Source organism: Lithobates pipiens, unplaced genomic scaffold (assembly GCF_037356315.1).
Source record: "Lithobates pipiens isolate NorthernLeopardFrog02 unplaced genomic scaffold, aLitPip1_a1.2 Scaffold_28, whole genome shotgun sequence".
Taxonomy (NCBI): domain Eukaryota; kingdom Metazoa; phylum Chordata; class Amphibia; order Anura; family Ranidae; genus Lithobates; species Lithobates pipiens.
The window spans coordinates 106,929,391-106,952,894 of NW_027507789.1; the positions used below are offsets into that span (position 1 = coordinate 106,929,391).

The 23,504-nt window shown below is 43.3% G+C and overlaps 1 protein-coding gene across 2 annotated transcripts in view; it reads right to left on the reverse strand.

Moving 5' to 3' along the window:
* BRCA1 (BRCA1 DNA repair associated) overlaps window positions 1-23,504 on the reverse strand; it is a 353,109-nt gene that overhangs the window by 257,244 nt on the left and 72,361 nt on the right. For both annotated transcript variants that reach the window (XM_077459504.1, XM_077459503.1), the window contains exon 7: window positions 1,741-1,861. In XM_077459504.1, the coding sequence (XP_077315630.1) occupies window positions 1,741-1,861 (121 nt within the window). The remainder of the gene's footprint in view (window positions 1-1,740; window positions 1,862-23,504) is intronic.

Below are 23,504 nucleotides of genomic sequence, written 5' to 3' on the forward strand. Positions count from 1 at the left end.
ATATGCGTTTTAGTAATGGCGGTGATCTGAGATTTTTATCAGGATTATGACAATGCATCGGACACTTTTCACACTATTTTGGGATAATTGACAATTATACAGGGATCATTGCTATAAATATACACGGATTACTGTGTAAATGTCACTGGCAGGGAAAGGGTTAACACTAGGGGCGATCAAGGGGTTAAATGTGTTACCTAGGGAGTGATTCCAACTGTGGAGGGGAAAGGGACTGTTCGTGTTCCTATATACTAGGAACACACGATCCTGTCTCCTCTCCCCTGGCAGGACGTGGATACGAGTGTTTATACACTCTGTGACGAGCAATTGCAGGTGCCCGGCGGACATCGCGGGCACGCGCATTGGCTCCTGAGTGTTGTGGCGGGCGCACGCACCCTCTACAATGCAGAGAAGCCACGGACGCCATATGACGCCCGCCCAGGATGGGACAGCCACTCTGCGGGTGTCATATTACAATGGCTGGGATGGGAAGTGGTTAAATAACACCTCAACCTATGTTGCAAAGGGTCAAGAGAGTGTAAAGCATAGGGATCAGTGTTTAGAATTATGTAACACACAAAGTTCAGTGGTGAGGCATAAGTAACACACAGAGTGCCGGGCTCAGGATTAAGCAAAGTAGAAGGTTCAGGAGTAAGCATTCAGCAACAAGAGAGTTTATGGGTCAGGAGTGAGTAATTCACAAAGTTTAAGAGTCAGGATCAAAGTGTCACTAAACCCACATCATAAAAAACAATCAATCAATAAATGGTGTATTACATGCTTCTCACACTCAGTCACTATGAGATTTATTTATTTTTATTCTGAAAAAACCTAGTTGACCCTGCTGCTCTCTCTCTCCCCCTTCTGTCCAAGTCCCCAATGCAGATAGTGATTTTGTAGAGCAGTATTGGCAGCTCTGAACAGTTTTCAGCCAGTCTTTATGTTGAGCATTTCCTCCCTATCATATCTAAGCAGCCCATGTGACTATAGCGTTTCACATGTGGGTATATACACAGTGATAAATGACAGCCCACTCCCTACCCCCTTACTAACCAGCTAAACACAGTTGGGGCAGGATATTGTATGTAAATTGATGATGGCTTCATCTCCCTCTTATTCTAAGACACGGGCTGGAAAGGTGTGACATAGCCTGTGACTGGCAGAAATCTGTCCACACCAAGTTATTGGCAAAAAATAATAAAGATTTGATTTCAAATATATATTTGTATGACAATTTAAAACAGTTTATTGATAATAATTATTTACTTTTACTCTGAATTCTATTTTCTATATTGAACATGTGAAAAGCAGCAGAGAGCTAGAAGCTGCATAACAAATAGTTGTTAATAAAATAAAACAGGTATCTGCAAGTTTTCTTTTTTAATAATTTAGTTCTAACAGAGCCATCAACCAGAAATAGAATGGAAAATGTAAATTAAACAGGATTTTTAGTATCACTTTAAGTAACACACAGAAACAAAACAGTCTCCAGGAAACAGGGACAACTGCCAACCTTAACCCCAAGCCAACATAAGTTATTATAAGTTACTAATGCCATTTAACAAAATATACCCCCACAAAACATTCAGCAAAAAAGCTGTACATTTTTTTTTTTTTACTGTGCATTATTGAGCGACTACAAATTGTTTTGCCTTACGAAACAAGAAGGTGGCAAAAAAAAAAAAGACCAAACTTGACCCAGCAGTTGCCACAGTAATACAACTGGTTAAAGCTGCTTACCAAACTCTGTAATTAGTGGTCTCTTGTTTTTAACATCATTTGTCTCTCGCTTCTTGCGTTTAAGTCTGTTACAACTCTCAGTCCCTGCATCCCTTGTGAGCAGTGTGTCAATACTGGTTTCCTGATAATAAAAGGATAAGAGTTAATTCACATATGCAAAATGCAGAGGACAAACCCAACCATAAAACAGACACATGTATAGCTACCCCCGGAGGAGCCGCTTGAGTATGTTTGGTTCTGTACTCTCAACCCCAAGAACAGTCTCAGCCCCTCTGACACACACATTATGATAAAACACAGAAATCGTCTATTACAGTAAGGTTTATGTGGAAAAGTGACAGACAGTAACAGTATATTTTCAAATGAATTAACTGAAGAGCAATTACGGAGATCAAGAGCAATATAACTAAATATATCATATCAGGCTGCTTTTAGGGAATTCCACAATTGTGAAAAACCCCAAGAGCAGAGGTAAGCACCTTAACAGCAATAAATCACAATACCTCTACCCAAATTGGCTGACCCCAGATGATGCTTATTTAAGCAAAACGCGTTGGAACCGTATACTGACCTGCTCACTACCGCTGAATTGTCTGTTTTAAGCGCTTGTTGTTACCTGGAGCATGTAAGTGTAACTCCTATACCATTCATTTTAATAAAACTCCCCATACGGAATTATGCTATGTTCCTCCCTTTTGTTATTCTTATTTGCTTCTCTGATGGGGTTGATCCCTACATAATTCGGTATGCCCCTTATCTATGAGAACGATTTTCTGGAGGTTTGATGGGCATAAAAGAACCTTGGACCCCTGGGATTATATTATTAAGCCTGTTAGACCCCCCTCCCCCCCCAAGTATATGCTTGTGTGTGTCCACGTCCTCTGGTAAGTGATTTGTGCTGTCGTGGTGGATCACGTTTGTCACTTACTGGGTTGGACTCTCACGGAAACCACTATTGTGTCTTATAGTCACTTATAATTTAATGTCACATATTCATTTGGACACTTTTTGGAACAACGTGTATTGGATCTGGACTTTTCTTTCACGAGTTTAGAATTTTCTTTTACTTTATTTGGCGATTCACATTGGACTGTATTATTTATGTCACTATATGTCACTATGTGTGTATAATTTACTGGATTACTGTATTATTTATTGATTTATTTAGCGCTGCACTTTTCCCCTTTATATATGCGTTTTACTTACACCTTTTTGTGCTGGCTGCTAACATTGGGGTAGCGCAGTATATATATACATTCTATTTACACTCTAGTTGGTGCACTTAAATTCCTGCTTGACAAAGTGTAACTGTGGTATGCTGACAGTATTCAGATAGCAAGGCGGACACTATGACTGCTTAACAGGTCGTCAATGAGAACCAGGTTCTGGCAAGCATGGGCAAAGTGAAGTAACTGTTTGTGTCCTTGTTCCCTACAAATGGGCAAGTGCCCTCTCACCAATCCTGCGGTCAAGGTCCAAAACCAACGTCCTGGAACAAGCAGGCTCACAACGCCATCGGGGCAGGTCTGCCTGGATATGCACCTTGGATGTCCCAGACCGGCGGTGGATAGCTTGAAATAAGTGATGGACTGACCCGGGAGAAAACACCTCACCCCTGGGTCCAGTCTATTTTCCTGCATCGTAGTAACTAACTTCTCCTCAGCAGACAAGATGGTGCCCTTGATTCTTTCCTTGCTAGAGAATGCTGGGGTGTGTAGTCCTGTCCCCATACAAAGGCAATGGGGACATTTTGGTGGGAACTACATGTCCCAGAATGCTTTGCTGCTGCTGGTGATTGGCTCCCTCCCCCCTGTCAATAAAGATGCAGGGGGAAGAGCATAACAAATAGTCAGTGTGGAAAGGGAGGGGGGGAGAATCCCCCACAGGAGCCGACAGGCACATGCTGCCTCTATGACATCCTAGGCCAGCCTGGCATTGCCCCAGGAGATGAAGGGCACCCGCTATATATGTATATATAGTAAGTCCCAGCTCACCAGAGAGCACGTGCCCTAGTTTTAAAGAAAAGCAACACTGAGAGCATGAACATAGACACAGGGCTGGAACCTGTGTCTCTCTACTTCAAGAAATAGATTTTATAGAAAGTACAAAAAAGTCCAAGTTATTCCTAATCCTGCTCCCAACTCATTCTAAATCCTATTCTAACAACCCTGTGAAAGGAAGATGTGTATACTTCTCTATTCACTGAGCGCTCCAGTCAGGTCACGTGTACACCTGCCAGCGGCAAGCTTCAGAGGAGAGGAGGGACACCAGACAACTGATGCCCCATAGTAAGCATATGGGTGATGTCACCGCTTAGACATTGAAGCCGTTGTTGGCAATTTATCCTACCCCTTTAATGTATCCTCTACTCCAACTGGGAGGATCGCATGACTGGACTGAAGCAGCCTGAGTATATGCAAGTATAATCATCTTTCTTCTACGGGGTTAGAACAGCATTCAGAAAGGGGTGGGGTAGGTATAAAATTGATGTAAACCTCAGGTTATGAAATCTGAACAAAGCACATACATCTCTAGTGTTTACCTGTCCCTCTAGAAAACTCTAAGTAATATCTCTCTGGTGATTGATTCATCTGTTATCAGCATGAGCCACTTCTGAAAAGTTTTGCTGGCACGTGAGATACATTTGCGACGGGGAGGGAGCTCAGCACACAGCTTACTTGTTCCTATGCAGTGTGTGTGTGTGTGTGTGTGTGTGTGTGTGTGTGTGTGTGTGTGTGTGTGTGTGTGTGTGTCAGACTTAGTGGCAATGGTATAAAGGCCATTATAGCGGTAATGACAGCAATGTCCCCATTGTACATCTGATGGTCTTTCCCGGCATGTAGGAGCTTGTTAACTGTATCCAATAAGGTATAATAGCAAACGATAAGGTTTCTTGAAATAGTGGATGCTAAAAGTTGTCTATGCACAGTGTTCAAAGTAGGTTCAGTAAAGTATTCCTAAGGTAGAGAGGTCTGTGCAAAGTGTCCCAGTTAACCAGTGAGAAAGGATTTGCAAAGGTTGGTTGAATGCCCTCTCACCGACGACCAGGCCGATTCGATGTCTTCTGGACAGCGACTCATGTAGCCGCACTCATGCAGCAGATCCACCGTATCGATCTCCCAATTTGAAGCTCAGTACACTGGTTGGCAGGCAACCATAGTGGTGCTGGATGGATGACAGAAGAACAGCAAGCAGAGCGAGGCCCCTCTCATACGAGCTGGAATACATTATACCACGTGGTAAGCTACGACCCCTCTCTCCATGCACGGAGAGGTCCATTTCACATCAGGCCCAGGAGAAAGAGCTCTGCGTAGGCTTCTGCTTTTTTTTAAAGCTACTCCCAGCAATCTCTGACGGTTATCTCTGGGATATGTAGTCCAGGTGCATAGTCAGAAGAAGCAATTATTAGTCTGAGGAACTACTTATCCCACAATCCCTTTTGTTTGGCTCACAAATATGATGGGCACTAGAGGGACATGCAATGCATGGAAATATCGGAGGATCACTGTATTTTACGGTTGTAGCCCATATTGCTACAAGTATATGAGAGGGTTTACAACCACTTTAAGCTTAGTAAGGAATAATTGTGAGCTTCCACTTTAAGGTATACAGGAATTCAAAGACTGTTTGGACATCCAAAAACAGCACAACTTTGAGACGGGCAAAACAATAACAGGAGAACAAAAAAAACAAAAAAAAGAGAGAGAACTGCCACTGCTAAATGAGCCACCAGAAAAACCTTACACCCACATCTGACACATAAGACCTGAAGGCTGGTACAGACTGGCCAATGGCTACGAGTGCTAACCGGTGTGTTCGGGCCAGGGTTGGTTCCCCTGTCAGAACACAAAAGCTTAGCGGAGAGATTGATATACTAACATTGCATAGTTAGCACAGTGAGTGCCTCAATTTTTTCCCTAAAGCCTGCCGGGCTGAATGAAAAAAAAGAAGAGAAAAAAAAAAAGACAGTTAGCCTTAACTGTGACTGGTATTTCTAAGAGCTTTTCAGGACAGCCTTGGAGAGAGCGTAGCTTCACCCATTTTCCAGGAAACACATGTGGCCTTTAAATTTTACATAGTTGCATAGTTAGTCGGGTTGAAAAAAGACGCACGTCCATCCAGTTCAACCATAAAATTCCTCCTCTTCCACCATGGCTTCAGTTATTGTGTGGTCTCTGACATAGTGGAAAACCACCAAACAACCATGATAGACATTTAAAACCACTTCTAAGATAAACAAGGGAGGGAAGTAGCAGTTGTCCTGAAAGGCTCTTAGAAATATCGTCACCGGTAAGTCCAAAGTCTTTCTCAAATCACCTTTCAGGACAAACTTGGAGAGGATAACCAAGGAAACATATCCCAGGGTGGGACTACTGCCTGAGGAGGGGGGGGTATTTCACCCTTGGCCTTGTAGGCCTCCACAATTGCAAATCTACGCCATCTGCCCAGCGTGCTTTTGGAAACTTTCTCGTTTGACCTCCTGAATTCTTTAGTGACTGTTATAAAGTGTAACACACATCTCTTCATATCCAGTGTGTAAAAAGCTTCTCCTGGATTGGCAGGAGGTGAAGAGAAAGTGGGCAGGACCATTTCCTGTGAGTGGTGAAAAGTTAAAGAAACCTTGGGTAGGGACGCTGGGTCCGTTTGAAGGAGCACTCTGTCTGAAAAGACCTTCAGAAAAGGTTCTGCGACTGCCAGGGCCTAAATCTCGCCGTCGCTTCTTGCTGACGTGAAAAAAAAGAAAAAATTTTTAAGAACCAAGTTCTGTAAGGATGCTTCCTGTAAGGGTTCAAACAGCTTCCGTGAGACCCTGTAAAACATACAAATCCCAACTGGGAAAAACTGGCCTATTTCGTGCAAGTGCCCTAAAAGATCTTGAAATTAAGACTTCTCTGGATAGTCCTCGCAAAAAAAAAAAAAAAAAAACGATAGAGCCACCACCTGGGTTTTCAGGGTGCTGTCTACCAGCCCCTTCTCCATTCCATCATGGAGAAATTCTAATTACTAAACTTTTAACCTGGAGGCCCTTAGAAGTGCACCAGGAATTTAATATTTTCGAAACGTATATGGCCTGAGTTACCGCTTTTCTACTGGAAAATAGGATATCAACTAATTTATCAGACAGTCCCTTGGCTTTGAAGAGATCTTCCTCAGAACCCAAGCAGTTAGCTGCAGTTGGTCTGCTTCCGGATGGTTCACCAACCCCTGCATTAGCAGGTCCTCTCTGGGCGGCTGCTTCCATGCAGGTTTTGAGGCAAGGTTTAGTAGTGTCGCAAACCAGGGCTTTTTTGGCCAGAAAGGAGTGACCAGGATCAGATTGGCATTTCCTCCCTGAATTTCCTTAGAACCAGTGGTATCAGGGGAAAGTCATAGCACAGCTGGTAATGCCACGGATGGGCAAGAGCATCTATGTCTACTGCCTGATCTTCTCGGTGAAGAGAGAAGAATCTCTGTACGCTCGAGTTCTGTTGGCTGGCAAACAGATCTATTTGAGGTTGCCCCCAAGTTTTGGAGAACATCAAGAAAACTTCTTGGTTCAGAATCCACTCTGCTTCCACCAGTCTCCTTCTGCTTAGTAGGTCTCCTAGCAGATTCTGGGATCCCTTCAGATGGACTGCTGACAATAAGGCCACATTCTGTTCTACCTAGGTAAGTAACTGACTGGCCAGCTCTAGGAGCCCTCTGCTCTTGGTTCCTCCTTGTTTCAGCACATAAGCTACTGCAGTTGTATTGTCTGAGAGAACCTGAACGTGTTGTCCCCTTACAAATTGTTGAAAAGTTAGGAGACCAAGAAAGATTGTCTTCAGTTCCCGCCAGTTTGGAGGACTTTCGGGCTTCCGCTTTGGACCAGGCCCCTTGAGGTTTGGCCATCCAGATGGGCTCCCCAGTTCCAAGAACTCGTGTCTGTTGTTAGACGTTTGTCTAGAGGAAAGACCCAGGAAAGACCTTTTGCCAGGTTGGTTGAATTGCTCCACCACCAGAGCGCCCGCTTTACGTTTGAGGTAAGTTTGAACTTTTTTTCTTGTGGCTTCAGGGAGGAGCAAGGTGTCACTGTCGTCAGTTCCGGTCGTGGCCGAGAACCTGTGTTTACAGAGCTAAAAGTTCTACTTAACTGTGAGTGATTTTATGGATTAATAAAGTTGTTTTGTACATACTACACATTTGAGCCCCTTCGCTTCTCTCCCTCTGTTATTGGTGTATGATTATGGATACAGATGAACTGTGCTATGTGACGTTTGCCCTTTCATCACTATTTGCACTTTATTTATGCTATGTATTGTAATTGAATAATTTTTATTTATTATTGTATTTTTAGAATTAATAGAGGTGAGATAGCGCCACATATTATTTATCAATATTTTTTAACTGTGCAGAGATCACTTTTCTACGTTGGCAGCTTCCTGGCAACTTGTCGTATTGATTTTCTTAAGAAGTAAATGTTTGGTTGTGCGCGTTAGTACTTCTATTTTAACCATCTTTGTAAGATATTCATCTAGATGGGCCTGGAATGTAATCTTGCCTACTGAATAGCTGGAATCAATGCCATGAGAAGGCCTAAAACTGCCATGGTGGATCTGACTCTGAGAGGAACCATGGTGGAAGAAGAGGGATTTAAAGGCTGTATGTGTTTCCTGGAAAATGGGCAGAGCTGCGCTCTCTCCAAGGTAGTCCTTAGAGTCCATTCACACAGGGGCGACTTTGGATCCGAGTTGCCTCAAGTTGCGCAACATGATAAAATCAATGTAAGTGAATGAGAGCCGTCTTAATGTACACTACTGAAGTTGCTCCGACTTCAGAAAAGGTTCCTGTACTACTTCAATCTGACTTCTAGGCAACTTGTACCCATTGATTTCAATGGAAGTTGCCTCCAAGTCTGATGCCCTGTCTTAACTGAAGCAACTTGCCAGGAAGTAAAAATTGTTTTCTACGCAAACCCCTCCCTCCCATAGAGCCGATTATTATGTGATTGGCCACTGGCAAAGTCCCCTGTCCTGGAGGCAACTTCAAGTTGCCTTGTAATTTGCCTCAAGTCGTGCTGTAATTCATACTCAAGTCGTGTCCAAGTTGCCTCCCAAAGTCTCGCTGGAAGTTGTGTTGCCCCTGTGTGAATGGAGTCTTAAAAGCGATTTGAGAAAAAAAAACTGGCAGTGTGTTCCAGGTATAAGCATCCGCTTGGTAAATTTTGGAGATTGTGAGAACAAAGGATTAGGGTTTCAGCCTTGGAAAACAATAGACTGGTTCCAAAAAGCACAATAAGCACTCGGTGTATAGAACAATCATGTCTTTGTTGAGGTGAAAGACTGAAACTACGTTAGAAAGGAAGTTCTGGAGCTCAACTCACTTTTTCCCTGTGCAAGATCAAAAAAGGCTTGTTTACAGGATTGACAGTGGAAAGGGAGATAAACCACCATTTGATCTTCTCAGGGCTATCAAGAGTCAAAATAATCAAATTCAGATCCAATGGGGCAGTGTACCAGTGGAAGCACAGTACAAAAGTCATAATTAAGGAATGGGAAACTAAAAAGGTCAATATTGCGAGTGATGGAATTTGACCCTTGAAGATTAACACTGATCTAGGTCCATTTGCAAAAAGGCCAAGATTCACTCTACAGTGCATTTCCTAGGAAGAAAGTTTCTTGCCTTATACCAAGAAAAGTATGTTTGGAGTTCAATGGTAACCTTTGCAGGAAGCAGACTTCCTATCCTTCATAACTGTGGTAATTACAGATTCAGACATGCCCCACTCTCTTTAGAACCTGGACTTCAGCAGCCTTGCTACTAAAAGCAAGAAAGCATGGTAAACTGGTCCCTGAAACAGAGGTCCTGGATGATCTGTAAAAGTCCAAGAACTGCCATGAGTCTGATCGGGTCAGAGTACCATATCTGTCTGGGACAGTCCAGAGCTATGTGGTTCACGCAAATGCCTTCCATCTCCACACAACTTAGGATTCCTCCCTGATCACTGATATACACCATTGCTACAGCTTTCCCATTGTCCTAATTCACTCTAGTTGGTGTAGGGGTGCCCAATGTTTCAGGGATATCCAAATCACACAATGTCCAAAATGTCAATCAGGAAATTAGATTCCCACTACTGCTACCACCTAGTCCTCCCACCAACATGACCAGGACTCCACCCTATACTGGCAAAACACATTGACCATGTGTAATTTTATCCACGGTGCCCATAAGGAAAGATGCTTACCAAAGCACGACCATCAGTTGCAGGGTGGTCATGGTTAGCATGTTTAAGTAAACCATTCTGCTCAGCTCAGCTCTGGTGGAAAACAAACACTGCACATCACCCTGAACACACAATCACCGCCGTGAAACATGGTGGTGGCAACATCATGCTTTTCTTCAACAGGGACAGGGAAGCTGGTCAGAGTTGATGGGAAGATGGATGGAGCCAAATACAGGGTAATCTTAGAAGAAAACCTGTTAGAGTCTGTAAAAGACTTGACTGGGGTGGAGGTACACCTTCAGGCAAGACAACTCTAAACAGACAGACAGAGCTACAAAAGGAATGGTTTAGGTCAGGGGTCTCAAAAACTATGGCCTTCCAGTTGCTCAGGAAGTACAATTCCCATCATGCCTAGTCATGTCTGCAAATGTCAGAGTTTTACAATGCCTCATGGGACGTGTAGTTCCGCAACAGCTGGAGGGCCGTAGTTTGGAGATCCCTGATTTGGGTCTAAGCATAGTCATGTGTTAGAATGGTCCAGTCAAAGTCCAGACCTAAATCCAATTGAGAATCTGTGGCAAGACTTGAAAATTGCTGTTCACAAATGCTCTCCATGCAACCTGACAGAGCTTGAGCTATTCTGCAAAGAATAGGGAAAAACTCCACTCTCTAGATGTGAAAAGCTGGTAGAGACATACCCGAAAAGACTTGCAGCTGTAATTGCAGTGAAAGGTGGTTCTACAAGGTATTAACTCAGGGGGGGGGGGGGGTGAATACAAATGCATGGCACACTTTTCAAATACTTATTTGTAAAAAAAAATTAAAATCCATTTATCATTTACCTTCCACTTCACAACTATGTGCCACTTTGTGTTGGTCTACCACATAAAATCCCAATAAAGTACTTTTATGTTTTTTATTGTAACATGAGAAAATTTGGAAAATTGCAAGGGGTGTGAATACTTTTTCAAGGCACTGTATATTTTTAAGTTAGGCTATTTTAATAGGAATATGTAACTAACAAAAGTAGACATTTTGCAAATTTGAATGCAAGAGTGGAAATACACTTTTAGGTGTATGAATACAGTGTTGCATTATTGTGTTTATTATATTTGCCAGTATGTCAGCTCTAAATAAAAGCAACAATAAAATACAACATGCAGTAAGGGATAGCCAATCAGATTTTAGTTTACAGTTCCACCAAAAACAAATTTCATCAGACTGTTATTGCCTCTGTTTTGTTTTTATTTGTCTATAATTTTTGCAATTTAAATGTTTTAATGTGTCTACTATTTTTTTTATGAAAAACTGCTCAAATACAGGTATCACTAAAAGTATATATATCCTTTAGTTATACATTTTTACATATGCTTTAACCACTTCAGCTCCGGACCAATAAACACCTTAAGGACCAGAGGTCTTTTTGCAATTTCGCACTGCGCTGCTTTAACTGGTAATTGCGCGGTCATGCAATATTGCACCCAAACGAAATTTGCGTCCTTTTCTTCCCACAAATAGAGCTTTCTTTTGATGGTATTTGATTGCCTCTGCGATTTTTTTTTTTTGCAATATAAATGGAAAAAGAGCGAAAATTTTGAAAAAAAAAAGATATTTTCTTCTTTTTGTTATAAGAAAAATCGAATAAACTAAATTTTAGTCATACATTGAGGGCAAAATTTATTCAGCCACATGTCTTTAGTAAAAAAAATGTCAATAAGCGTATATTTTTTGGTTTGCGCAAAAGTTATAGCGTCTACAAACTAGAGTACATTTTCTGGAATTTACACAGCTTTTAATTTATGACTGCCGATCTCATTTCTTGAGGTGCTAAAATGGCAGGGCAGTACAAATCCCCCCCAAATGACCCCATTTTGGAAAGTAGACACCCCAAGGAAATTGCTGATGGGTATGTTGAGCCCATTGAATATTTATTTTTTTTGTCCTAAGGGATTGAATAATGACAAAAAAACAAAAAAAAAAATTTTTTTACAAAAAGTTGTCACTAAATGATATATTGCTCACACATGCCATGGTTATATGTGAAATGACACCCCAAAATACATTCTGCTGCTTCTCCCGAGTACGGGGATACCACATGTGTGGGACTTTTTGGGAGTCTAGTCGCGCACGGCACCCCGAAAACCAATCACCACCTTCAGGATTTCTAAGGGTGCAAATTTTTGATTTAACTCCTCACTACCTATCACAGTTTCAAAGGCCATAAAATGCCAAAATAGCACAAAACCCCCCCAAATGACCCCATTTTGGAAAGTAGACACCCCAAGCTATTTACTGAGAGGCATGTTGAGTCCATGGAATATTTTATATTTTGCCAAAAGTTGCGGGAATATTACAAACTTTTTTTTTTTTGCACAAAGTTGTCACTAAATGATATATTGCTCACACATGCTATGGGCAGAAGTCAAATTACACCCCAAAATAAATTCTGCTGCTTCTCCCGAGTACGGGGATACCACATGTGGGGGACTTTTTGGGAGCCTAGTTAACTAGCTACCTAGCGACACTAGCGACACTGATGCAGCGTTCAGAAAAATTATCGCTTAGTGACACTGGCAAAAGGGGGTGAAAGGGTTAACTAGCGGAAATCAGGGGGTTAAAACCATTATTGGGTAGTATATCGGGGTACCTAGCGCTATAAAAACCTGGCGGTGAACCTAAAAAAATAACTAGCTACCTAGCGACTGTAGCGACACTAATGCAGCGATCAGAAAAACGATCGCTTAGTGACACTGGCAAAAGGGGGTGAAAGGGTTAACTAGCGGCAATCAGGGGGTTAAAAACATTATTGGGTAGTATATCGGGGTACCTAGCGATATAAAAACCTGGCGGTGAACCTAAAAAAATAACTAGCTACCTAGCGACACATGCAGCGATCAGAAAAATGATCGCTTAGTGACACTGGCAAAAGGGGGTGAAAGGGTTAACTAGCGGCAATCAGGGGGTTAAAAACATTATTGGGTAGTATATCGGGGTACCTAGCGCTATAAAAACCTGGCGGTGAACCTAAAAAAATAACTAGCTACCTAGCGACTGTAGCGACACTAATGCAGCGATCAGAAAAACGATCGCTTAGTGACACTGGCAAAAGGGGGTGAAAGGGTTAACTAGCGGCAATCAGGGGGTTAAAAACATTATTGGGTAGTATATCGGGGTACCTAGCGATATAAAAACCTGGCGGTGAACCTAAAAAAATAACTAGCTACCTAGCGACACTAGCGACACATGCAGCGATCAGAAAAATGATCGCTTAGTGACACTGGCAAAAGGGGGTGAAAGGGTTAACTCTAGGGGCAATCAGGGGGTTAAATCTTTATTGGGGGGTGATAGGGGGCTACCCTGGACCTAACACTAACTGTCCTGACAGTTTTTACTGTCACAACTGACACTGAATGCATTGATCAGTAAAGAAATGATCAATGCAATCAGTGACACTGTGACTGGGGGGGGAGGGGGGGCGGATCGGGGGGCGATCGGGGGGGGGATCGGGGGGGGGGTTTGTGTGCCTGTGTGTACCTACATGTCAGTGTAGTGTTCGTGCAGACTTACTTTTACTCTTCTCCTCGTAGTCCGGTCAAAAAGACCGCCCCGAGGAGAATGACATCACTTCCTCCTTCCTGTGTAAACAATACACAGGGGAGGAAGCTTCTCATTGGCCAGGAGTGATCCAGAGGGGGTGGCCGAAAACCAACGGCCATCCCCTCATCACGGAGCGCTCCTGGACCGAATCGGACCGCCGTAACCAGCGGGAGGGGGTCCGATCGGACCCCCCACCCGCTGGAAGGCAATCACGTAGATGTACGTGATTGTGCCTGCCTGTGCCATTGTGCTGACGTACAATGGCAATACGGCGGTCCTCAAGTGGTTAATTATAGAGGAAATTTAACACAGCTACAGTGTACTGGTGAATTCTCAGCAATTCATTATTGATTGGTTATGTGTGTGCTTGATATAAATGAGTTCCTCTCATCTGTAGTTTATGTTTCCTCTCTAGAGATGAGCTCCTGTGGGTTTATTAAGGATGAGCAAGTGAACTGAAGTACTAATTGCTGGCAGCTTCAATGTACCTAATGAGTTTTTAACAGCTAATTGGTTTAACAAACTGGTATGCTGGCAAATAAAAGATTTAACCAATATTGTTCTAGATCAAACTCCAGGGACACATACTAATACTCACTATTGTCAAATGAGGATTACAGAAATAAAGATTTTAATCTGTAAAGGCCAATGCAATCCTAACATTGCATACCAAACAGCAAGAAAAAATTGTCATTAGAACAGATGTCTCAAAAGTTAGCAAATAAATGTTCTACAGAATAAAGGAGAACTTGAGTAAAAATGGTCAACAATAGGATTTTTTGGTACTTCTGGCCCAAATGAACTACAGTATTTCCTTTACTAAGTGATGCATCAGCTACATACAATATGCAATGCTGTATGGTGGACATCTGGTCTGCTGTTGGAACAGCATAATAAAAGGCTTCCTCTGATTGGAAGAAGTGAAGAGGTAGGTGGATGTCGTCAGGATCTCCACCTCAGCCAATTAAAGAAAGCCTTGAATTCACTGATAAAAAAAAAGGGTTTTCTCTGAATGGCTGAGAAGCACTCAGTCCAAGTTGATTTTGTTTTAGCAGCACACAGGAAGTAACCCGAGACACTACCAGAACACAGCGCTGCACAGTGTATGTGGCTGATGCTATGTACAGTATCATGCAGTGCTAACAGTAGACGCATCCCTTAGTAAAGGAAATAGTTAGTCTGTGCTAGCTTGTGTCATTGGGAGAAAACCATTTAATCTAAGTTCTCCAAAGAAGACAAGCGGTTGCACAATGAAGCTGGATGAGAAGCATTCAATCCTAAACTGCCTAAGGCATTCCTTACTGTTAAGAGCGGTAATTATGTGGAACTCTCTTCCACAGTTAGTGGTGCCAATGGGTAGTGTGGCTAAATTCAAAACACTTTTGAATGCATGACTCTTTGCTACAATGTAAAGTAGTGAGTGTACAGCTTGTATAACAGTGTAAATTTGCTGCCCCCTCAAAATAACTCAACAGCCATTAATATCTAAACCGCTGGCAACAAAAGTGAGCACACCCCTAGGTGAAAATGTTCAAATTGGGCCCAAAGTGTAATTTTGTGTGGCTGCCATTATTTTAAAACACTGCTTTAACTCTCTTGGGCATGAAGTTCACTAGAGCTTCACAGGTTACCACTGAAGTCCTCTTTCACTCCATGGCGACATCACGGAGCTGGTGGATGTTAGAGACCTTGCGCTCTTCTGGCTTCCATTTGAGTATGGTCCACAGATGGGGGTTTAGGTCTGAAGACATGCTTGGCCAGTCTATCACCTTTACCCTCAGCTTCTTTAGTAAGGCAGTAGTCATCTTGGAGATGTGTTTGGGGTTGTTATGTTGGAATACTGCCCAGTCTCCAAAGGGAGGGGATCATACTCTGCTTCAGTACATCAGTCACAGTACATGTTGGTATTCATAGTTCCCGCAATGAACTGTAGCTCTCCAGTGCTGGCAGTACTTATGCAGCCCCAGACCATGACACTCCCACCACCACGCTTGGCTGTAGGCAAGACACACTTGTCTTTGTACTCCTAACCTGGCTGCCACACACACGCTTGACACCATCTGAACCAAACAAGTTTATCTTGGTCTCATCAGACCACAGGACATGGTTCCAGTAATCCTTGTCCTAATGCCGCGTACACACGACCAGACTTTTTGACAGCAAAGGTCCGACGGAACGAGTCCGTCGGACAATTCGATCTTGTGTGAGCTCCATCGGACCTTTGCTTGCCAAAAATCCGGCGGACTTTAGAAATAGAACACGTTTTAAATTTTTCCACCGGAACTCCGCCGGACCAAGAAATCCGTTCGTGTGTATGCTAGTTCGACGGACAAAAAACAACGCTAGGGCAGCTATTGCCTACTGGCTATGAACTTCCTTATTCTAGTCCAGTCGTACGTCATCACGTTCAAATCCGTCGGACTTTGGTGTGATTGTGTGTGGCCAAGTCCGTTCATTCGGAAAGTCCGTCGGAACTCTGCCGAAAGTCTGTCAGAAAGACCGCCAGACCTAGTCCCTCGAAAAGTCTGGTAGTGTGTACGCGGAATTAGTCTGCTTTAGAGCTGCAACTAACGATTAATTTGTCTGTCGACGAATCTATCGATTATTTCTTCGATTAGTCAACGACTATCCGATTATTTTTTTTTATTTTTATTTTTTAATGAATCTAGTGTTTTTTTTTGATTAGCTATGCATTGCAGGGCAGGGCAGAGTATTGGCGGGCATTGCAGGGCAGGGCAGAGTATTGCAGGGCAGGGCAGAGTATTGCAGGGCAGGGCAGAGTATTGCAGGGCAGGGCAGAGTATAGCAGGGCAGGGCAGAGTATAGCATAGCGCATAGTAGGGCAGGGCAGAGTATAGCCGGGTATAGCAGAGCAGGGCATGGCAGAGCAGAGTATGGCATGGCAGAGCAGAGTATGGCATGGCAGAGCAGAGTATGGCATGGCAGAGTATGGCATGGCAGGGCAGGGCAGGGTATGGCATGGCAGGGTAGGGTAGGGCATGGCAGGGCAGGGTAGGGTATGGCAGGGCAGGGTAGGGTATGGCAGGGCAGGGTAGGGTATGGCAGGGCAGGGTATGGCAGGGCAGGGCAGGGTATGGCAGGGCAGGGCAGGGCATGGCAGGGCAGGGCAGGGCAGAGTAGAGTAGAGTATGGCATGGCAGGGCAGAGTAGAGTATGGCATTGCAGGGCAGAGTAGAGTATGGCATGGCAGGGCAGGGCAGAGCATGGCATGGCATGGCAGGGCAGAGCATGGCATGGCAGGGCAGGGCAGAGCAGAGTATGGCATGGCATGGCAGGGCAGGGCAGAGCAGAGTATGGCATGGCATGGCAGGGCAGAGCAGAGTATGGCAGGGCAGGGCAGAGTAGAGTATGGCAGGGCAGGGCAGGGCAGAGTATGGCAGGGCAGGGCAGGGCAGAGTATGGCATGGCAGGGCAGGGCAGAGCAGAGTATGGCATGGCAGGGCAGAGCAGAGCAGAGTATGGCATGGCAGAGCAGAGTAGAGTATGGCATGGCAGGGCAGAGCAGAGTATTGCATTGGCAGGGTATGGAGGGATGGCTGCATCCATCCGACCTCTCCCCTCCACTGCACAGATCAGTACAGAGAGGGGAGAGAGAAACCGGCGTCATGTCATGACGCCGGTTTGTTTACAAGTGATCACTCCATCGGAGCGATCACATTGTAAACACCTGGGTGTAGAAAGATGGCCGCCGCTTCGGAGCTAGGCCGAAGCCGCGGCCTCTCCTAAGGCCGAGACCGCGGATCGCGGCATGTGCGCATGGATCGGTGACGATCCGTTGCACCCCTAGGGACGGCGGCATGGAGGGGGAGAAGAGAGGGGGACGGCGGCACGGAGGGGGAGAAGAGAGGGGGATGGCGGCACGGAGGGGAGCGGTAAATGCTAAGCACTGCCCCCACTGTGACGCATCGACGCCCTGCACGCACGTCGACGTATTTTCTTAGTCGACGTAGTCGATTACGTTGACGCGTCGTGGCAGCTCTAGTCTGCTTGTCTTCAGCAACGGATTGCAGGCTTTCTTGTGCATCATCTTTAGAAGAGGCTTCCTTCTGGGACGACAGCTATGCAGACCAATTTGATGCAGTGTGCGGCATATGGTCTAAGCACTGACAGGCTAACCCTCCCACCCCTTCAACCTCTGCAGAAACACTGGCAGCACTCATACGTCTAATTCCCAAATACGACCTCTGGATATGACACTGAGCACATGTACTCAACTTCTTTGATCGACCATGGCGAGGCCTGTTCCGAGTGGAACCACTGTATGGCCTTGGCCCCCATGCTGCAGCTCAATTTCAGGGTCTTGGCAATCTTCTTATTGCCAAGGTTATCTTTATGGAGAACAATAATTATTTTTTTCAGATCCTCAGAGTTCTTTGCCATAAGGTGCTATGTTGAACTTCCAGTGACCAGCATGAGAGAGTGAGAACGATAACCAAATCTAACACACCTGCTCCCCATTCACACCTGAGACCTTGTAACACTAACAAGTCGCATGATACCGGGGAGGGAAAATGGCTAATTGGGCACAATTTGGACATTTTCACTTAGGGGTGTACTCACTTTTGTTGCCAGCGGTTTAGACATTAATTGCTGTGTGTTGAGTTGTTTTGAGGGGACAGCAAATTGCCACTGTTATACAAGCTGTACACTCACTACTTTACATTGTAGCAAAGAGTAATTTCTTCAGTGTCAACAATATAATAAAATATTGACAAAAATGACTGATATCTTTTTTCCAACCTTACAAACTATTAAGAGTGACATAAAACCTGGAGTTAGGCTTTAAGACACTGCATAAACTAACCCATAAGTTCCACATAGGCTGGGCAAACATTCTTGCCACCCAGGCCTTCATATTCAATATCTCAGAAAAAAAAACTCGAAGCAAGGCTCCAGCTATACATTATACGTTATACATGGTCCTGGTTGCTGCCACTCTTTGTATATAAAAAATAATTGAACTAGAAGAACACGTTTTCTGGGTACCAAAGGGTACTCCAAAGCTACTAAAAGCATTCTTCATTCTTAAAGGTTAGCCTCAAGAGCTTCAGAAGAATGGCCAAACACACTCAGACAAGGAAGACTGTAGGCCTCACAAACTAGGAAAGGCCTCTTACCCAACTTTTCACCGTAGGGGAACTGGCAGTTTACCCAGTTATGTCAGCCTTGGCTGTAGCAGCGGTGTCCCCACCAACTATGCCTGTGCAGCAAAGGATAGTGGGCCTTAGAGGGATACCTACAGCGCCCCCCCCCCCCCCCCCCCCGCCGCCACAAAAAGAAGTCGGCAGAAGTGACACCATCTAAGGACAAAAATGCCTGTAGCAACGTGGTGGGAAAAAAAAAAAAGGTATATACTGGATAACGTCCCTCGATTTGAGAGTAGCAAGAAACCCGCCAGCATGTTGGGGGATACTGTGGCTGGACAGTCAGGACTAGCCAGTCATATGTGCTCCTCTGAGAAAGTTATTGTAGATTGCCCTGTGCAGGAGAGAGTTGTCGCAGCTGAACTGGCTGTAAGGAATTGCATCTGCACAATTGCAGGTAACCCAGCCCACTGTTGAAATAAAAAACAACACACAAAAAAAGGGAGTCCCTGTACCTTTAGGGAGGGATGGGCACACCAGCCCTCCATCAATCCACTGCTATATGTGCTCCAATTTGGGAGACTACCAAAATCATAGTTAGGAAAGCAGTACACTGGGGTGCCTTGGCATGCCCATTGCAGCTTACAAATATATCTGCAAAATGTGTGTGACTAAACCTCTTGTTTGTGTTGTGAACTATTAGACTGGGTCAATTTGGCTTTGCAGCAGGCTGACAACTGAGCTGGGAATATTTGTATTAATTTATTTTTTTTGACACAAAGAGAAAAGTCTTCAAGAAAAAAATGGAAGAAAAAAAATCACAGTATGCATTCTTAGATACTAACTCCTTGAAGATAGGCTTAAAAAAAATGCCATGTGTTGGCAATTAGGTAGTTGGACAACAGGGATTGCCCCTAAGCTGTGATTTTTTTTTTTTTTTTTTTTTTTTTTTTTTTTTTACTTGGCTACCCTGTGGTCTAAGCACACCAGTGTCATCAGTCATGTGATTTGACAGTTCCAACCCTATTACCAGAACTGTTGAAATAGTTCATGTCGCAGCGACTTTGAAAAAGGTTCCTGCACAAATTTTTTCCAATTTTCGCAATGAAATCGGACTTGCAAATTGCACTGATCTGCGGCTTTGAAATCATGTGGAAGTAGCAGGTTTTCAAAGTCGCACTGGTGTGAACCAGGGCTAAATCTCTGCCGTATTATTCAAATTAATGGCAGAGAATTATTTATTAGATCAAACAGCATAGGGGGGCCTAGTGTTTCCATAAAGAATCAAATTCTAGCATAAAGTGCTATTTATTAGCAAACTGCTAATGAAGCATTCCAGTACTAGACTATAGTTCATACATATCACTGAGCTGTAACATATTCCTAACACTAAAGCCCCATACACACTATCAGATTGTCTGCTGAGTTTTTCCTTCAGATTTACCAAAACCATGTAGTAGAAGGGCCTGCCTGATTGCATACACATTGAAACTCCTAAGGTTTGACCTCATATTATATGGTTTTGGTAAATCTGAAGGAAAAACTCAGCAGACAATCTGATAGTGTGTACGGGGCTTAAAGGCCCATTTACATCTTTCTACTCCAGTGTGTGCATTAACCTTAATTCATAAAAAATACAAACATAAATGATTCCTAGAGCACTATCAGTTGCATAGAATCAGCACAACAGAGGCTGCCTGTCTTGAGACTATTATTTATGTCCTTACTAAAAAAAAAATCGGGAAACAAATGGATAAAAAAAAAACACCCTCCCTTTAAAATGCAGTCATTTTAAAAAGGGCACTGGCTATGCAAAATTTACCAATTGTGTCTACCTTAATAAATTAGGTGACATGACTTAAGTTAGGCACTTTTTAATTAACACTTTCTCAGGAAAATTCATGTTTTATTCATGAAAAATGGCCAAATATATGAGAACTAGAGTCGGAATTGAAACTAAACTGCAGGCAGTTATAAGATACAAATTAATGCAAGTATTATTTCATTACATCAATAAATGTATTTTTATAAATGCAAGTAATGTAAAGGTTAAACACAACACAGAAGGTCCACGGAGGTAACACACACCAAATCAGGTTTTGTCACCATAACCAAAACAATCTAGGCAAAAAAGGGGAACCTGGTAAAGATGACCTGGGAAGCATAGCGGTTACCATGGCAGCAAAGGGTCATAGTAGGGACTAATTAGTAAAAATACCAAGTTTATTAGATTCAATAAATAGCAATAGAATATACAATACTGAGAGCAATAATATTTACCTCTTCAGATGTTCTTGACAAATCAATAAAAACACAACGGTGAAACGAAGGAGAAACAAAAAAACACATAGAACATAACACAGAGTTAAAAGAGAAGTATATATTTTTTGTTTATTTTTTAGATTCATATCCCCGTTGCTTCTTCACTGAGAGCAGAGCCACCAAACACCACCCATGGCTCGGTTCTCTCACCTTCCAGAGCGGAGAGCTGCTGCCTGTCAGTCAGCATCTCTCCTGCTCTGCTTCACCATGCTCATTGGAGCGCTGAGCTGTGGAGGTGCTGGGCACGGCCGTCTCAGCGGTTTGCTGAGAAACCCATCAGTCCAGGCTTCTGGTGTATCCAGACTGCCCGAGTCAGGATGACGCGCTGCCTGGACTGATTCCAGTGACGTCAGTGGAGAGCAGACTTCAGACCGCTCTCTGCTGAAAACGGGTCACAGGAGTGCAAAATGACTTGCACTCCTGTGACCCAAAGGCAAAGTCCAGCCCAACGAGCCTAGGCTGGACATCTCCTTTAACTGTTCACAAGAACATGTGAAGCGGTAAATATTTTAGCTCTCAGTATTGTATATTCTGTCGCTATTTAATGAATCTAATAGTAGTAGCTGAATCTAAATAGTGTAAAGAATCTGAACTAGATTGGATATATGTACCTGAATTAGGCCTCATTCGCACAGACACTGCCAAACCTGCGTTTATGTGTGTTTAGAGGACATATCTAAATCCATGTAATGCATCCCAAGCAAGATTGGAGAGTTGGAAGCTTTGGTGTATGAAGAAAACTATGATTTATTTGGTATTGCTGAATCTTTACTCCATTCTTCACATGACTGGGCCATTAATATTCTATGCTATGCTCTCATTCAGATAGATGGGGTAAAACAGAAAGGTGGTAGTGTCACTATGTGAAAAGAACATTTAAAAATAATACATATGAAGGAACACTATTATAATTTAAATTTATAAAGAATAGAACAGTATAAGTAAATAGGAAATCAAGGCTGAAAAAATTCAAAATGAACGATAGGTTGCAGAAGAGAGTAGGACAAACCCCAAAAATGTCTTCAAATATATCAATAGTAAAAAGGCTAAGCCTGAGCAAGGTGACTGGGGACACAAAAAAGTCAAATGTATTACCTTCTTCCAGCTCTGTGTAGACAAAGGAAAATGGGGGAACTCAAGTCCATAATGGGAAAGGTATTGAAGTAGCCCAAAATGAGCGACAATGGCTTTGCTATGGTCCAGAAACATTTAGACAAAATAAAGTTAAAGAAAAGTACCTGGACCAGATAGCATACACCCACGTGACCTCAAGGAGGAGATGAGCTTTGTTATTTCAAAGACATTTTTCCTAATGGTTAGAGACACTATATTGAGTAGCATAGTACCCTGGATTGGCATTGTGGTGCCAATTTTTAAAAAGGGATCTAAGTCTTTACAAACTAACTACAGACCAGTTACTTTAACTTCTGTAGTTGGGAAGGTACTGGAGAGCTGAAAGGCAAACTTCACATTTAGGAACATGTTTCACCCTATTTAGCATGGAATGAGTTCCTAAGCACCTGTTTTCCAACCCCCAAACTTGACAGTGTGCGGGTGTTTACCTCGCAGCCACTGTCACATTTAAAATTGGCAACCGTGGCAGACAGATTTGTAGTTCTCAATGGACTATGCGAGTCCATTGCAGTCCACTGGCACTTCTTTCAAGCTTTCTAACTGAAATCCCTACAGAAGTACAGGCAGAGAGCTGGAGGAAGTGTCTACAGGGGCCTGACAATGCAGCTGAAATCCACTGATCGGGGGTGTAGTCTCCTATAGAATAAAATAATAAATGCAAATTTTTTTCAGCAATAACTTGCGTTTTTATTTCTTAGAGCGAACCCTGCCTACAATAAAAGACTACATAAAAGAAGTTTAGATAGAAAATAATATTTTAAGCAATAGACAGCATGGATTAAACGAAAGACCGTATTTGTCAAGCGTTATATTTGTTTCATAGTTACATAGTAGACGAGGTTGTAAAAAAGACAGAAGTCCATCAAGTCCAACCTATGTGTGTTATTATAGGTCAGTATTACATTGTATATCCCTGTATGTTATGGTCGTTAAGGTGCTTATCTAATATTTTTTTTAAACTATCGATGACCCCTGCTGAAAACACCATCTGTGGAAGGGAATTCCACATCCTTGCCGCTCTTAGCCCTTGTACACACGGTCGGACATTCCGACAACCAAATCCGTCGGATTTTGTCCAAATCTGTTGCATACACACAGTCGGACAAAGTTGTCAGAAAATCCGATCGTACTTAACGTAATGTCGTTATTTCGTTAGGACAAGACTACGTTCAGGCTAGTAGCCAATAGCTTTGGTCTAGGAATTTGATTTGAGCATGCATGGCACTTTGTCCGATCGGAATTCTCTACACACGATCGGACAAAGTCCGATCGGATCATGTCGTTGGAAAATTTTATAGCCCAGCTGAAAAACTTGGTCCGTCGGATACTCCGACGGAAACAGTCCAATAGAGCGCACACACTGTCGGATTATCCGACAACGCGGTCCTATCGGACATTGTCCATCGCAATGTCCGACCGTG